At 45.8% G+C, this 16,982-nt stretch overlaps 1 protein-coding gene across 1 annotated transcript in view; it reads right to left on the reverse strand.

Moving 5' to 3' along the window:
• Positions 1-16,982, reverse strand: part of TEAD1 (TEA domain transcription factor 1) — a 151,545-nt gene that overhangs the window by 17,899 nt on the left and 116,664 nt on the right. The window contains exons 5-9 of the mRNA XM_084208615.1: positions 12,926-13,060; positions 12,698-12,744; positions 12,181-12,242; positions 10,080-10,204; positions 796-969 (exon numbers count right to left, since the gene is read on the reverse strand). Of these exons, the coding sequence (XP_084064741.1) occupies positions 796-969; positions 10,080-10,204; positions 12,181-12,242; positions 12,698-12,744; positions 12,926-13,060 (543 nt within the window). The remainder of the gene's footprint in view (positions 1-795; positions 970-10,079; positions 10,205-12,180; positions 12,243-12,697; positions 12,745-12,925; positions 13,061-16,982) is intronic.

Below are 16,982 nucleotides of genomic sequence, written 5' to 3' on the forward strand. Positions count from 1 at the left end.
AAAGGAGTATACCGCAAAAAAGTACCCCAACAAATTAGTGAGTATAAAAAGCTTTAGTTTAAGCATGAGGTTCAGCCTGCAGATTTGCTGATCCTTTTGGATGAACCTTGATCCTTTTGGATGAGCCTTTTAGTAGCTCAGTGGTGGACTTGGCTGATGGTTGAACTCAATGATCTTAGAGACCTTTTCCAACTGAGATGATTTCATTATTTATGATTGTGTCGCTAACGCCATATTTTGCAAATACAATAAGAAAAACCTGGCTTATCAATGGAATTCATCACGACTAGATCAATACACAGCATCCCAGCCCTCCATTCCGATTATTTTTTCCCCCTTGCTCTGAATATGATAAGTTATGGAGCGGAATCCTGTGGCTGACTAACCAAAAGGCAAGGAGAAAGCAGAAGTGCTTCAGGCAAACAACCCTGTGAGCCTGCTTGGTCCTCCCTGCACGAGCACGGGTGACGGCAGGACTGATCCTCACGGCCCTCGCGCTTGGCAGCAGCTGCGCCTCGGAAATACCCAAAAGCAGGCTCCATGCATTCCCTGCCTTCCCTCCTTTTCCCTGGACCACTAGATGGCAGATCCCCATCTCCAAACGGGGCTCTGGGTACCTGCTGGCAGCAGAGCCAGGCAGAGCTGAGGCGCATCTGCCCCGGCTGCCAGCTCTGCGCCAGCCGAAGGGCAAACAGCTCCGCACCCGTGCCTGGCAGCAGAGGCACCTTGCAGCGGGGGGAACGCCTCCCCCAGCCCTGCTGGGCAGCAGAGTCCTCCCCAGCACGCCTTACTCACCCAGAATTTGACGAGGAAGAAAGCGTTCTGAGGCCCCTTCCCAAAGAGCTCCTTCAGGCCGCCCTTCTTCTCGGGGAATTTGTCATAAATCTGACGGATGTCCACCGACTCCAGCAAGGGGTCGCTGTAAGAGTGGTTGGCGTGTCCGATGTGCACGAAGAGGTGTTTGTTGTACTGCAAGGGAGAAACAGGCAGATCAGGGACAGGAGCAGAGGGGCTGACGGAGCAAGGGCTCGCACGTCGCTCCCGGGACCGGGATTTTCTGCACCATGGTTCCCAGGAACGAGTTCACCGATTGTGGCACAGCCCCTTGTGAACAAGGGTCGACATCAAAAACAAACACCTGTGTCCTCACGGCAAGCCCCGGAGCGCAGACCTCTCTGCAAGGGGGTAATTTACACTGCGAGGCCCAGCGGCAGCACGGTGACAAAGAGCCCTTCAGCCAGCATAAAAAGATGAATGTGCTCAGGAGGAAAGCCCCTTTTTCTCCTTTAAACAGTGAGTTTTAATGCCCTGTGTCCTCAGAGCCTGAATTTCTGCTCGTGCCGCAGAGCCCGCTCCTGCACGCCGCAAACATCTATCTGCAGCACATCTCAGCTAAAAGAGATGGAGGGCATTTCCTTTTGGCTGCAGGATGACAGGAAGGCCAGTTCCTCTGCCCTGCTGTTCCTATAGACATTGCCCTCCTGTATTTCCACCCATGTAATATTAAAGAGCCCAACTTTTCCCCCTTCCCTCGGGAGCCAGCTCCGTAGATGACCATCCCTGCCAAAACACATTCAGCCTCAATTTCCTATTTCTTAACTTCATCCCATCACACTTCATTATAATCACAGCAATCACCTTGGCAGTGCCTCTCCTGCCTGGGGGAAATCCTTGTCCCAGTAAAGTCCACCCCAAAGGAGTCCAACATGATCTTTTAGGGGCTGCCATTTCTCCAAGAGAACCTTTCAGCACCCGGAACGAAACTGGGAGGATGAAGAGCGGGAAAAACACTGGAAAGACCCTCCACCGGTCAATCAGCACCTCCCAGGGCCCCGAGAGCAGAGTGAAGGAGCTCCAGAGTGGCAGGATTAAACACTTGGGGTTTTCCCCACGCAGATCACAAAACATTTTGCTAACTCAGTTAAGGGAAAGCTGATATGCAGTCAATGAACACTAGAGAACCCTGTCACATTGAACAGATGCTGTACATAAGGGGCAATTCCCAAAAGCTAGGCACAAATAAAATATTTAAAATCCCAAAGCAAACCTCATTTAAGCTATTTTGTTTACAATGTACCTGCTGAATGAACAAATTGAAGTGACAAATCTAAATGAATTGGGCAACCACTCAGAGCCTTCCTTCGGTGTGAGCAAAGTCTTCCCTAGCAGATGTCCAAAACTCTAGGGAAAAGGAAATGGACTGGCTGAATTTCTGCACTTAGGAAATGAAATTGAAATCTATTAAAAAATCATCTAGCTCAGTGAAATCTGAATTTAGAACCAGAGAACACTCATCTGGGTACGGGGCCAAAAATGAGATACAGCCTGTGTTTTTTTGCAGGGTTGTATTTCTTTCTAAATTTTGTGGAAGGAAAAAGGAAAACATAACATCTCATTAAGGCATTTCCACAAGCAAAAAAAAATCGAGGATTGTTTCCTCTCAGTCTTCTCTGCTGGAGTTGTTCCAGGTTGTATAAATAACCACATTTTTATGGAAACAGAATCGAGGGCTCAGATTCTCCTGTAAATTGTTCTCCTCCCCGAAAGGGTGTCTCTCTCCCAGCCCAAAGATGGCTGGGGAGGGAAGGGGGAAGGGAGAGCTGCATTTTACAGTTTGGCCACTGCAAACTCCCGAGACAATTCACACACTGTGCCTTATTCTGCAAGCCAGGCAAATATACATATTGCTCAGGATCCAAACTTCAGTAAAAGCAAACACGTTTATAGGGGCATGGAGCATGAAGTCTTAATGCTCTTTAAATATAAAAGCAGAGTTGGAGGCAGCTGCAAAGCTGCCACAGTTGTCTGCAGAGCTCGCCAAAGCACCAGATGCTGCTGCAGCAAAATTTCTGAGCGGGTACAGTAGGACAGATGGTATGACATCACCTGACAACATTCTTAGGACAGAAATGTTTATTTTGATATTGCAATGTGTGATTATTTTCTCCTTATGTTGCTGCAATTCCTATGCTAAGTACAATCATTACTAAGCTAATTAGACATGGCATATTTCTGCAAACTAACAAATGATAATGCAATACTGGAGCAGGGTAAATGGATCCTGAAATGATCCCTATCGCTTTTAGACAAACACGCTCCACGACAGCAACTGATGCATGGATAAAGGCAAAGGAGCAAAGTTTTCTGCCTATATGTTTCAGCCCATTAGTGTCTGAAAAGCTTAAAAAGCTTAACGAGCATCCTGGCTATATTGAGAATTCACTGTTGATTTAGACTGAATATTCCAGAGCCATTGGAGTACATTAGTTGCTGAGGAATTCACTGACGCCGAAGCATTTAAAGGATTTGCATCTGGCATAGGGGCAGTAATGTGCTTTAGATGCCATAAACCATCCCAAGTCAAACCCTGTGTTTTCTAAGTACACAAGTACACAAGAATAGGAAGAACATTTCCAGCTCTGTCTCCCGGGTCTGCATTACACGACATGCCCTGGAGATGGCCGCCTCTTAAAGCTGAGCTCCTTCCCTTAGAAAAATTCTAACTATCCAAAGAATGCAGTAAAGCCATGAAATATGACTGTTGTCAAATAATACCACAAGAAAAATTATAATCCACTTAGGAATTTAAAAGAACCAAGACAAATTGCCAATGGCAGGGGATGCAAGCATTTAAGCTGGTGCAGAACAAAGACAAACCACCTACATCTCCTTTATCAGCCAGCACGTGTATTTGCAAAAGCTCCTCACCAGTTTTGCACTTATATTCTGGCACAACCATAGAGAGCAGCAGATACATAGGGGGGTGAATGGCTCCCCATCCACAGGGTGATGCAGATGCTAAGCAAGGTGGAAGGCAGGTGGCAGCTGTTTCTGTGGGAATGACCGTGCTCATGGGCACAGCACCCAGGGGCACATCTGTGAGTTAACCCTCCCAAACCCCCTGGCACACCTGCCCCAGCAGTGACTGTGCTTCTGGGGGGAACAGGAGCCAGCTGGGGTGGGCTGCCTGGAAGCCAGGCACTGGTGTATCAGCAGTCTGAGTGCAGCTCTAACCCAAACCCTGCCCAGCCTCAGCTCTGCTGCCTCGCCGTATCTCATAAATCTGAAACTCTTTAATTTCCTGCTGATGTAAGAAAATCACTTGGTCTGCCAACAAGTTTTCTTATTTCTACCAAAACACTAGTAACTGAATATTTAATTCCTGCTGCTGTTGTCCTCCACTGAAGCAGATTGGGAGTTATAAACATGACATTTTAATGCTATAACTGGAGTCTGTACCAAGTCCTGTTGTTAAGGCTTTTAACACATTCCTGTGAAATGTTGACTGAACTTTCTGTGATGTATGCTACCATACAGCTGCCTGGGCAACCTGGTTTTTCATGGACCTCCCTGCATTCACACCCCTGCCTGGATCTGCTCAGGGATTGAATCAGAAATGTGAAGAAAAAGGGGGTTTGGGGTGACTTTATGGCTGCAGAAGTGGAGAGGTAGATGATGAGGGAAGGCAGTTTCCTAACATCTCAATGTTTCCCAGCACTTCCCAGCTACTGCCACAGCAGTCCAGTGTGAAACTGGGACTGGCTGGTTGGGCAAGGTGCTTACACAACGTTCCCATCAGCTTTTCTGCAACAGTGAAGATGCATCTTTCAGTTCTGGCCTGTCTGATGTAAGACCCTGAAGTCCCATTTCCAGGAGCACTGAGTGCTCAGATGGGAAAATTATGCCTGACTATAGGAAGCTCTCAATAATGTTAAGTATTCTACAAAATCAAGCTCATGACAAATCAGAGGGGACCCTCAAAATCAGTGGCCCATTCATTCTTTTGCACCTGAACTTCTTGGTTTGTCAATTGTGAGTAATAATGCTCCTTCATCCAAAAAGACTGCGCTAGCACATCTGTGAAATGCAAATGCAGGGAATTATTAATTCCATTTGGAAGGGAGGTTAGACAGTGCACAGCCAGCAGGGCACGGGGCCACGCATTTCAGCAGCAGAAGAAAACAAACTACTGAATAGTTGCTTATCAAAGAAGGGCCATCTACATCTCCACTGAATGCAGCAGAGAAACAAATGGACACATGAGCATGTCATTATCTGCTCTCTGCAGAGCAGAGCAGGGGATATTTCCCAACTCCTGAGAGCCTGGCTCTGCAGCAGTTTTGGGCTGGGTGCAGGGGTGGGGGAAGCTGTAGGACGAGTTGGGGAGATGCAGGGCAGAGGCACAGCCAGCTGCAAAGCCCTTGGGGTGAGCCAGGACAGCTGCTGGGGGTAGGCAGAGAGGGCCATTAGGAAGGAAGAGAGCCCCACGAAGGCAGCAGTGAGAGCACAGCCAGGTCCCAGCAGGCTTTCCAGCTGTGGGCTGACTTTGGGGGATCAATGGTGCTGGGCTCCCAACACACCTGACTGCTCTGGCCCCAGGAGCCTCCCTGGGAAGTCCATGTCCTGCCACAGCTGGGCTGGGGAAGCTGGCCTGGCATTCCATCAGTGCCCCAGGAATCCTGCACGATGGGAAGGCTGCTGCCATGCCACACTGGACCTCTTTAAAGTGCTTTCTTGGGACTTCTAGCTATGGAGACTCAAAAATGAGCATTTCACAGAGTGGAACGTGTGCATCCCATGGCCAACGAGCAGCTCTCCAGCATGGCAAAATAAATGAGCCTTGTGCTCAGCAAAACTTTTTCTGATTCCAGATTAAAATGACCTCAAATCCTGAGTCTGCAGCTCTGAGACATTCATCCTAATGTGAGTTTGCTTTCTTGTCCTTTCACATCACAAAGACACTAAACCAAGGACTTCCTTGTGAGTGAAATGCTGGCCTGCTTTTTATACTGTTTACAGGGAGTACAGAAAGGATAAACAATCCTTGCAACAATGGATATTGTTCAAGGATGGAGGGCTTCTTTTGAAAAGATCTCATTTATTTTTCATCACTTAGGTGGTTTGATTAACTTTGGTGAATTTTACTGCATTTGGCTAATGATGGCAGGCTGTTTTTATGGCCCTTGAGCAATTGCTTTCCCTTTCTGGTTCTCAGGCACAATTCTCCCCGGGCTCACAAAGTCTTTTTACAACAACAATAAAACCTGAATTAAAACATAAAGAATGTTTTATTTCTTCACCACTTTTAAAAAATACATTTTGAAATTTGGACCCAACACAATCTGACAGTTTGGATGGGTGGACTAATACTGCAAATGTCCATCAGCCATGTTCTTTATAGCCCTATATATGTATTTTAAATGTAAAGCTGTATGAAGTGCTCACAATTTAAATAAATGTGACAGCAAGGGCAAGAAGCCTCAAAAAAGAAGAAAGGGCTTTTTTTCTTGGGTGGTGATAGGGTTTTTTCCTGTGATTGAAAATCAAGCTTGAGTATGTGTGTATATGGGTGTGTATATATATATATAGAGAGAGAGATTTTGAATTATTTTCAATTCAGTTATAGTCTTTGAATTTTATATCTACTTGTGTAGCAGTCAGTTGCTCAGATCCTTTCTAAGCTGCTTGCATGCTCAGTTTATATTTGTTAGGGAACACGGGATTGCTTGGTTTAAGCATTTGTCCTGAACTTTCACAGAACCACTACAATAAAAATGGAAAGCCCCCATTAAGGAAAACCTATCTTGGAAGCAACAGATGGGCACAAAAACTGCTCCATCTGCTGAGAACAGAGTTATACAGGGCAAGGAATAATCAAAGGTCACTGAAATGCTGCTGCTTGGAACCTGCAAGGGAAACTTCTCTGTACCATTTAGGAATTGTACTTAAGCACAAAATGCCACAAAAAGAAAATACAGCTTGACATTTGTAAACGGAATTGATTTTCATGTAAAAGGTGGAGCAGTTTTACCCATCCTCAGCTGCAGAGTCAGTGTTCCAATATTTTGCAACTGTGCCATCTTGTGTTCCCCAGACTATCTTCTGCCATGCAGAGTTACAGTGAGGGTTGCTTATTGTTTCCTTTCTATATTTTTCTCTTTTGTAAACGGAACAATTTTGTGTCTAAACAAGGAAAAAGATCAGCAGCTGTCCACAAGTGAGAGGACTTTATGGAGCTGATTTCCAGCCCTCCAGAATACCCAATCCAAACCAACCTCTTAAACTGCCTGGCACTGAGCTTTTCAAAAAACCTTTGAACACCATTTGCCATTGGAAGAGCCACAGAAATGCTGCAGGCTCCACTCCTAGCAGGAATGATTCCCTGTGGCTGGACCTTTGTGCCCATGCACAGCCCCACTGCAGGCTGTGGGAGTCACCAGAGCTGACAAACCTAAACTTCTCATTTCTGGACAGGAATAGGGACTGCAAGGGGTCTGCCAGGATCAAGCCCTGTCCCCAGACACATGGTTTTCAATAAACTTCCAGGTGACAGTTTGGGGTGGAATTGGTCTACTTGCCTCCAGTACTGTGAGGCTTTCTGGCCTGATTTGGTGTTGGGGGAGCGAGGCAGGAAGGGTCACCTTTTTTTACTAAAATGTTGGAAGCACATTTGATGAAGATACTAATTTATGTAATTTGCTGTGAAAAGTCAGCAATGTAATGAATCTGTAAGTGTCCTTTTTCAGAAGATAGAGGAGAACTCCTACCTGTAGCAGCACATAAATACATTCATTTCTGAGGTCAGCAGAGGCACAAAGGAGATGCTGCAATCACAGCACGTGCCTCCAGGACTTCATGAGCACATTGTGGAAACACACTCAGGTCACCTGCCTCGCTGATTTCATGTGAAAAGTAATAAAACCCCATTTTTCCTCTGCTGTGCAAACTGTACCTGCAGTAAAACAGCCCCACAAAGGAAGGTGTGCAAGGCTGAGGCAGAATTCCCATTTCTGCAGTGGCACTACAGGAGGCTGGGGCTTTGCTCTCCCCTCCAAGGAGAGCTCTTGGTGCTTGCTGGAGAGGTCTGAGCACTGGGGACAGGGCACAGAGCTGCCCCTGCACACCAGTGCCTCTGCCAGAGCCTCTCCAGCAAACACCCTTCTCCCTTTACCCTGGGAACTGGCCACACTGCCCTGGGCTTCAACCAATGCCCTCTCAATGCCAAATAAGCAAATTCACTCAATTCAATGTAAGCAACCCTTCTCCTGCTCCTGACTCACCTTTGCCAGGCAGTGGGGCTCTCTCAGTGCCACAGGGGCTCATCCTTTGGGTGCCCATGGCACCTGCCTGGATGCTGCAGGCTGTCCCCATGCAGAGCACTGCCCCACCTGGATGCAAGAATGAGCTAAATTGGGAATGGACTTTTCCTAGAGTCTCATCTTTGCAGTGTTCCAGTGCACAAGTAACTGCTTTTTTTTAAAACAAGTCTGGGTAGTTTGATGCTCTTGCTCATCCTGTAAGCCCTCCTGCATAAATGCATTTGAAAGGTGGGTTTCTCAGCAGCCTTCCTGCAAGCTGGGACAAGACCCAGTGGGCCTCTGCACCCTCAGGAATTTCAAATAATATTAGTTTACTCCAAAGAAGGCTTTACAGTACTTGTGGGGCCATACTGGGTAACCATGCTTCTATTCACACTCCCACTCTCTCTCTGCAATGCCACTCTCAGCTGCCCAGCCCCTGTTTGCTCCCTTTTACATAAAAACCCAGACACAGAGGCACCCCACCACATCAGCCCAGGAGTTTTGTATATAGATTTATGTCATAAAAAACTCTGGAAAAGGGATAATTAGGTGGCAAAGCAGCCAATGAGACTGCACAGAAGTAGGATTTCATTCACACACAGACAGCAAGGCTGAGCATCACATGGCCACATCCTGTTTTCCCAGTAACCTGGAGCACACACACATCCTGCAGTGGGGCAGGCTGGGGATGGACACATTCCATGGGGTCAGCAGGGGCTGGGCAATCTGTGCATGGCTAAGGGTGACTGCTGGGGAAACCCGGATGCTGTACCCAGGCAGCAGAAATCCAAAGTGCTGCCCAGAGGCACTCAGGGCTGGGGGTGGAGGGGGTGCTCCAGGGTGGCCTGGAGGACTCTGAGGTGAAGCCCACCAGAGGCAGTGTTGCCATGAGACCATGGGAAGGCAAAGGGATGCCAGGGAAACCAGGACTGCCTGACAGCCAGGTAAGCACTGAGAGACCTGTACCTGCTGCCAAACATTTGCTGCACCCCAAAGCTCCCTCAGGCTGGCAAAGCTGACGCTCAGCAGAGCAGCACCCTGCCACGTGGTGGGTGCGTGAGCAGCTGAGATATGGTGCATTTTCAAAGGGATGTGTCCCTGCCAGCAGCATTCCTCTGTTGTAAGGTTTCTGGGCTATGTCTCCAATCCCCACTGCGCAGGGTAAACACTCCTTGGATAACACCCCTGGCCAGAGCCCATTAATGCTATGGTTTCCAGTGCTGGATGATAAAAAGAAAATGATAGCTTCTCTCTGCTCCAGGCTACTGTATTTTGCCAGGAATCTGAACAAGAATGGCCTGTCCATATCACCCATTCAGGACAGTATTTGCTTTTCACAAATTATCTCAAAAAAAATTCTCAGGTTCGAGCTGAAAGAAGTTCTTTCCATTTATTTGCAATGCAGTAGAATCAGTGCTAGGCTACCTAGCTCTTGGTAAATATATGGTGATTGATGTCAAGGTTCAAGGCTTACTGCAGTAATGAAACATTACAGCCAGCTTCAGAAACTACCCCTGCAGGTATCGTATACAGACTAAAAATTAAAAGAAAATTTAAAACTTCATTTAAAAAAAAAATCTAATGCACAATATGCACACTTTCTGGGCAAGTCCTTAATTCTGTTTTGGTTAGGAAACAGATTAGGCTTTAACTTTGAGTTCAAGCACTGAATTCTTGCCAAGAACACAATGCAATTTGGTACACCTGCTAAACTAGGTCAGCAGTGAGACGGGCGCCAGAGCAAACCCTGCCTGCTTTCACAGAGACCTCTGGCTGCTGCAAATGGGGAAAAAGAGGGCAAGACAGGAAAACACAGTCCCAGGGTGAAAGGAATAGTGCACAGAGCAGCAGTGAACACAGAGACACCGGGTGTATTCCATCATACATGGAATGCCCCAAGGCATGCCCAGAGGGTGGGGAGCTAAGGAGAAAAGCTGAAGATCAGGAGTAAAGGAGCAAGGCTGAGGATCAGTGGACACGAGGGCAATAAATACTTACTGACTCAGGATCCCTCTGCTGCTCAAGGAAAGCTGAAAACTCCACCAGCCTGAGCTTGGTCGTACCGATCGATCGGCCCTGCCACGCAGGCACGGAGGGAGCTGGAGCTGAGGTGGGCTCAAAGCCTGAAACACAGGAAATATCTTCATGAGGAAGCTGACACTCCCTCAGTTTATATTTTCTAATTAAAAATAGTTGGGAATTATGCATGGAGCCCTTGGATATTTATATGAATTTTAGCAAGAAATTAATTCAGGATGAGTTAAAATTGGAAAAACTCGGGCTAAGATGTAGAAGAAGAGGTGGCAGCCCAGCAATCTGATAATGGCAGAAAGAAAACTACTACTACTACTTTGTTTCCCTGGGGCTGTAACTCACTCTGGAATTTTTGTTTAAATTATATACTAGATTACAGAGATTTATAGAGACTTCACCTGGTCCTACAGCTGCACCCTTCCTTGGAAACTGGCATCAAGGCTCACAGGAGACATTACTGCCTTGGGAGTCAAGAGAACTGACTCCATTGCTGGCTCCTAATGTGCCACACGTTACAGGTAAATCACCCCTCTTTTTGCCTGTTTCTGCTGCCACTCTCAATTCCCCTCTCCTATTCAGAGTACAAGCTTTCCAAGGCAGGGACTGTCTCATACTATGTATTTGCACATTGGGTCTTGACTTCTTTTGGAGCTTTTAGGCATCATTATGATACAGCTAATAATAAATAATTACTGTAGAGAGCTGAATCATACCCTAAAAAGAAAGAAGAAATGTTTCAAATTGATAATACAGAGAGAATGACATGATCTAGATAGAGAAGGGATGTTAACCACCCTCTCTAATTCACCTCAAGAGAAGGAATAAAAGCTCTCTCTTGGTCCTCATGGTAGAAAATTGGACAAGAAGGAAAGAAAACTGTAAAGGAAGAGGAAAAGGCAGCAGCTCGCAGGCAAAACTCATCTTGGGAGAGACACAGGCACAAGAAAGGCAGGGGAGAGGCACCAAAAGTACAAGAATAAAGATTATCCTGGACTAGGCTGAGGAGCTGGGAGAGGTCAGAGGCAGGGTGTGAACACATCCCATAAAGGGAATGTGGTACCTGACCCCAACCCTCAAATTCAGGCAATGAAGGTGTGAGGCTTGTGCAAAACAGGGAATTACAAAAGTCACTGGCTAGACATGAGCAGGAATTCTAATGAAGCAAAAACTCACGCACGAGTTTTGTCTGATTTAGAAATACTGATGTTCCTATTCTGAGAGAAAACACGGTTGGATAAAAGACAATAGAAAATAATGTTATAAATTAGGGATATCAACAAGAAAAAGGCATTCTCATGAATGCAGAAAAATAGCTTTAGTTCAAAGCACTAAAGAGCAGCAAGTTAGAAGACCATAAAGAATTGGGTAAGAGTGAGAAACTTGCTGTACAGAGTCAGAAGCATTGGGGTCATTTGGCAAGGGAGCCATAACGTGAGAAATCATCTGCAAAGAAATAATGAGCTTTCATGAAATCAGGCATGGAAGGAACCTGGGAAAAGTAGCAGGGAAGTAGCCATGGGAAGGGCTTGATCAATTTGAGCAATGAAATTCAGAATAAAATGAGGTACTTATCAAAGTGGTACCAGGCAAAGCAGGACCTCCAGGAGGGGATGAGTTATAAACAACCTGATACACATAGAGAAGTTTTATACTTAAGGCTCAACATATATGATGTTGGAAGGGGTTTCAGGCTCAGTTTAAAATAAATTAAGGTGTATTCTTGTTACATAGCTATTCTAAAGGAAACATTCATCCTATTACTCATTTTTCACAGTAATTCCTACAATACAGAGTGCTGACTGGAAATCACACATCACAACTCCTTGCATATGCATTAGTGCTTCCTACCTAAAAAAACCTCAAACCCAATGATTTTCCCTAAGATATAATATAGGACACTATACATATATATATATATAATAATAGGACACTGGGATTGATGTTTCCTTTGGCTGGAGGTTACACGAGATCCTGAGTAGTGGCTCTGCCCAGGGCAGAAGTCAATAAATCACATTCAGTACAAAATTCAAGTATTTTGAAGGCAGAGGATAAATGGGAGGATTACCTGAAATGGGAGCTGTGACTGATGGCTGGATAGGATAGGCCTGCTGCACGAATGGTTTGACACTGCAATGAAGAGGTGCACAAAAATCACACACTGTGCCATCCACGGGAAATTCCATCAGAGTCACACAGTACAGGGAAATAGGTGCCTGAGGACCTTTACCCACAAACATATCTCTTCCTTGCAGAGCATATTTAACAGACAGACAGCACAGAGGGAATAGAGGGGTGAGCATTACACCCAGGGGTGGGCACTGCTGGGCATCCCAGCGCACACTGAACTGTAGGGACACAAAGGAGGGTGCCCATCTGGTATTCAGCCTCAGTTTTGAGCTTTGGGATCCCTTATAACTTTTTGAAAGTGAGTTCACATCACTATAAAGGCTCTTTCTTTCCCTAAAACTGTCTTTACCTCCTTTTTGGAAAAAATTTGCAAGTTCTTGCTTCGCTGATCTCCCAGAGTGCACAAGCCACCCTTCACACTGCGTAGAGAAACACATTTGAATTTTCAGACTTACTCTTGTGAGGATCCAGGCTGCCCCGTTTGGATCATGCCCGGCCAAAACTGAAAGAGGAAAAACAAACAAACACAGGCCCACAGTTGTTCTCTTTGTTGGAAGAACCTGGGGTATTTTTGAACAAGCACGATTCCTTTTGCAAACCCAAGTGAAAGCATTAATCCACCCATTCCACCTTAGTTTTCTAGCAAACATTGTTAGGGAATACAGGGGTTTTTTGGGACTTACCCCAGGTGCCCCAGGAAATGTAGGACGGGGAATTCCTGGCAGGCCCAGCTTGTTGTGAATAGCAGTAGCTGAGACTATCTGAGCTGATGACATTGCTGCCATGTGCTGGAGTGCTTTGTCCTTTGCTGTCTGATCCTTTAATATGACAATTACACGGAGTCTTAAAACATTTGGCACAACAAGTGACATTAAATAACTGCAGCTACAAGTACGTAACTAAAAACTTAAAAAGCCACACAGAAAATGCAAAAATAGCAAACCATGCAGGGGGAAAAAAAAAAATACAGCACAGAGGCTAACACTCAAACTACCTCAAGGCAAAACCTCCTCTCAGACATGCATGGTAGACCTGAATTCTCACAGTCTGCTCTGCCAACACACAGGAAGCTCTGGGAGAGCAAACTGCGGCCCAGTTGTTTATCTGGGCAAATTCTGATTTTAAATCAGGCTGGGCTAAACAGGGCGTGCTCCTGAGGCTCAGCTCTGCCTGGAGGACAGGGAGCACTGAGATTTGAGCTCTGTCATTTCCATCTAAGAGAAGTCTGCCTTTTGTATTGCCCTGTAAAATGAGAACGCAGAACTGTGGCTGACTCACAAACAGGGACAGTTTTCTTCACGCTTAGAGAAAATTTGGATTCAGCTTTATGACAAGCGTTTCCAAAGTTAGGTCACAAACATGTAAATGACATTTTAAATTTTCAGTTGTGGCATTTCACTGATTTACAGTGTTCCCACAGAAAGCTACCAGCCATAAAATTCCTGCTTTCTTTCCAGCACACAGGAAGGAGTTTAGGAAAAGGTGGGCTGTTATGAGTTACTTGTGTTAGAGCAGCACTTGGAGTCCCAGCCACTGCCAGTCAGTGATGGCCACAGGACAGAAAGGGAAGGCCTCTAAATGCAGCAGAGTTAACCAGGGGGATGTCTTAGGTCAGGGAAGATGAGTAAACAACAGATTGTTACCCACTGGTACAGCAGGGTTCCTCATCCAGAAGTACTGGATTAATAACTACCAATATTTAGGTGTGTCACTTAGAATGAAGGAACACAAGCAGTATTAGGCAAGGATGTTTTGGGTTTTTTTCTTTTTCTGCTTTTATTTTACAAGCAAAGTAGCAAGCATGCTGGCAAGAGATGCATGCTCTTATGTATGATATATGACTTTGCACATATGCTCCCTCCAAAGCTTGTATATAGTAGTACTATAGGTGAGCAGTTTCTTCCTTTGAATAGCTCCTTTAGAAACAGCACAGGCTGAAAGTACAGGAAAAGCTAGCCAAAAAATTCTGCCAAGCACAGCTAAGGTACATAATACTTGGTTTAGTCAAAATACTTACCATGCTTGTTACCTGGATACAACAACAAACAGTTTATTAAAATGCTTGTGTAGAATAGCAGACTCTTAGCAAAATACGAACAAAATAGTAAGAGACAAAGGAAGAGCAGTTTGCTCAACATTAAATATCGGCTTTAAACAAATGCATTATTTTCACCCAGGGCCTGATTCATTAAAAGGTGGGGGGGGAAAGATTTAAAAATTAAAAAAATCCAAACAACAAAGCCCTGGGGAGAAACAACCCCCAGCTCCCTGTGTGAAAGCTGTGGATACTGAAGGAGAGAGATTGTTGTTGAGTGTGTTTCCCTGAGCTGTGCAAGGAGCCCCTGTGGGACACAGCCTGGAGAGCAGCAGGTGGAGCAGGGCAGGAGCTGCTCCAGCACCATTCCCTGTGCAGGGTGTGAGCCTGCAGGACAGCCCTGTGCTCAGCACCATTCCCTGTGCAGCCTGCAGGACAGCCCTGTGCTCAGCTGCCTGAGCAGCTCTAGCAGCAGCTCTAACACCCTGGGCTCGCCTGTGCTTGGGGGACACGTCCCTCTGTGCAGGGACCAGCTCAGTCCTTTCACAAAGCTTGCAGCTTTCCGACAGAACCACAAGCAGCTCTCTGGTTAAGAGCTGGAGGTCAGCCCTGGCTCTGGGCCCTGCCTGCCCCAGGGTGGAAGGGTGTGCACAGGAGGTTTGTGCATGGCATGTTGCACTGGCTGCCTTTGGATGTCTGCAGACCACCAGGCTAAAAAGATGTTTAGCTGGGTGCTAAGAAGTGGCAGAATCCTGAGGTTCATGCAGCTGCCCAGACCCCTCTACACTCTTGCACAGCAAGAAGGAGCCTCCATCATGAAAAGATGAAATTGAGATGTCCTGAAGCAATATGGAGAACTAGCCCTAGCAGATTTCTCTGTTCCACCCTTTTTTTGTAAGGAGAGCAGGCTTGGAAATGCCAAACCATGAGAGTTTCACACAGCCTGCTGGATCTTACAAAAATCCAACATCCAGGGGATCTGTGTCCTGGCTGTAAAATAAATGATACAGGAGACATGTGCCTCTGGGTCCTAGCAATCTCCAAAACCGTGTGAGTGCTGCTTTTGTCACTTCCTTGTTATTCTCCAGACCTGCTGGGGCACTGCAGGCTCCTCTCTGCACTGCCTCCTGCCTGCCCCCAGCCACGCCCATGCCACCACACCAAGGTGTGCCTGTGCCCCTGCCAAGGGGCCAGTCTCCTCTGGATCCACTATCAGATGGAGCTAAACTAAAGCAGAATTTAAAAGTAAAAGCTTTGTCAGGGCTATTAAATTCCATTCCTGGGACCTGAGGCAGGTTATGTCCATGAACTTGTTCATCTTGCCTTTCTTTATCCCTCCAAAGTCTCTGGCTAGTTCTCTGCTAGTGTTAGTGCAGCTCCAGGAGAAGGTTTATCTATTTCTGCCTTCTGAGACACTGAAACCACTAAAGTGCATTACTTTCTGTAACGTTATTGCCATCCAAGGACTAGAATAGGAGCCTGGACACCCAGCGACAGTTACAGCAGGCAAATCCCACCCTAACAGATGAACTAAGAAAAATTTTTGAAGATTTACACTTCCTTTCAAATCTTCTGGGGAACTCTTAGTCACCATTACTGTGAATCTGCTGATTTTGAATTTTAGGGACAGTGACAGGGATTTTTGGAGGGAGAAAACATTTTTTTTCTTTGTGACACAAAATGGTTATGTGCCTTCCTTCTTACCAATTGCTGCTTTTCACCCTAGAATGATCTGTTTTTTGTGGGGCCATTCGTCTCATCCTCTTTGGCTGATTACATTCTCAGGAGGGTGGAGAGAAAGGGAAAAACCTTTTGAATGACAGCTCAGAAAGGCAATCCTTGCAACAGGGCTAGTTTTGAGGCGTTTCAACAACCCCCACAGAGTTTCCCACTGGAGACAAATCTGATCTGGTACATCAGGCCAGTACACTCCAATGGGAAGTTTCACCTTTTGTAGGCTTAGGAATCTTTGCACAGTGGAAAGATCAGCTTTACCCAAAGAAACCTTACATTCAAACACGACAGAAATCAAATTCAAAGTCAAATGCAGGCACTTTTGAGGTCCTGAGTTGTACTGGCAAAAAGCACTTTCAGCTCCAGGTTCTCTTGGAGAGCTGCAAGCTGCCCGTGCTTGTAAAATCAAGCAGACTTCATGGTCTTCAAAAATAAATGGGACAACCACATTTTAAAGCTGTTTATTTAGATTGCAATATCAGCTTGTCTGCCACTTAAAAACAAGTGCACGTTGGGGTTTCTCATGCTGTAATAGAGAGCACTCGTAACCAGGAGGGAATGAGGCTCTCTACCCATCACTTCTGGGATGAAACCTGGTAACTGATTAATAACACACAATGGTATTACATCACACTTTAGGCAGCAAGAGAAGGAATATATCCAATTAAAACGGCAGGGGTAATTTACACAGGCAGATTACAGTAATTACCCAGGTTGGAATTTGGCCAGGACAAATGGGTTAACACCCCTACTCTAAAACAGGAACGTTGTGGGATTTTTAATGACTGCAAATAGTTAAGATTTTGATTTCCTATCTTGTCCAAAACAGAAAGGGTTTGGTTTTGCTCTCACTTGTGCTGGCTTGTAAAGCTGGAATAATTTCTTTCAGCCCATTCAATGTGGTTTACACTGATGTAGTAAAGTAAAAGTTTGGCCCAGCAAGCTGCAGTCCTGTGCTGAGATTCAGCAGA

This window comes from Fringilla coelebs (assembly GCF_963513975.1).
Source record: "Fringilla coelebs genome assembly, chromosome: 6".
NCBI classification, from domain to species: domain Eukaryota; kingdom Metazoa; phylum Chordata; class Aves; order Passeriformes; family Fringillidae; genus Fringilla; species Fringilla coelebs.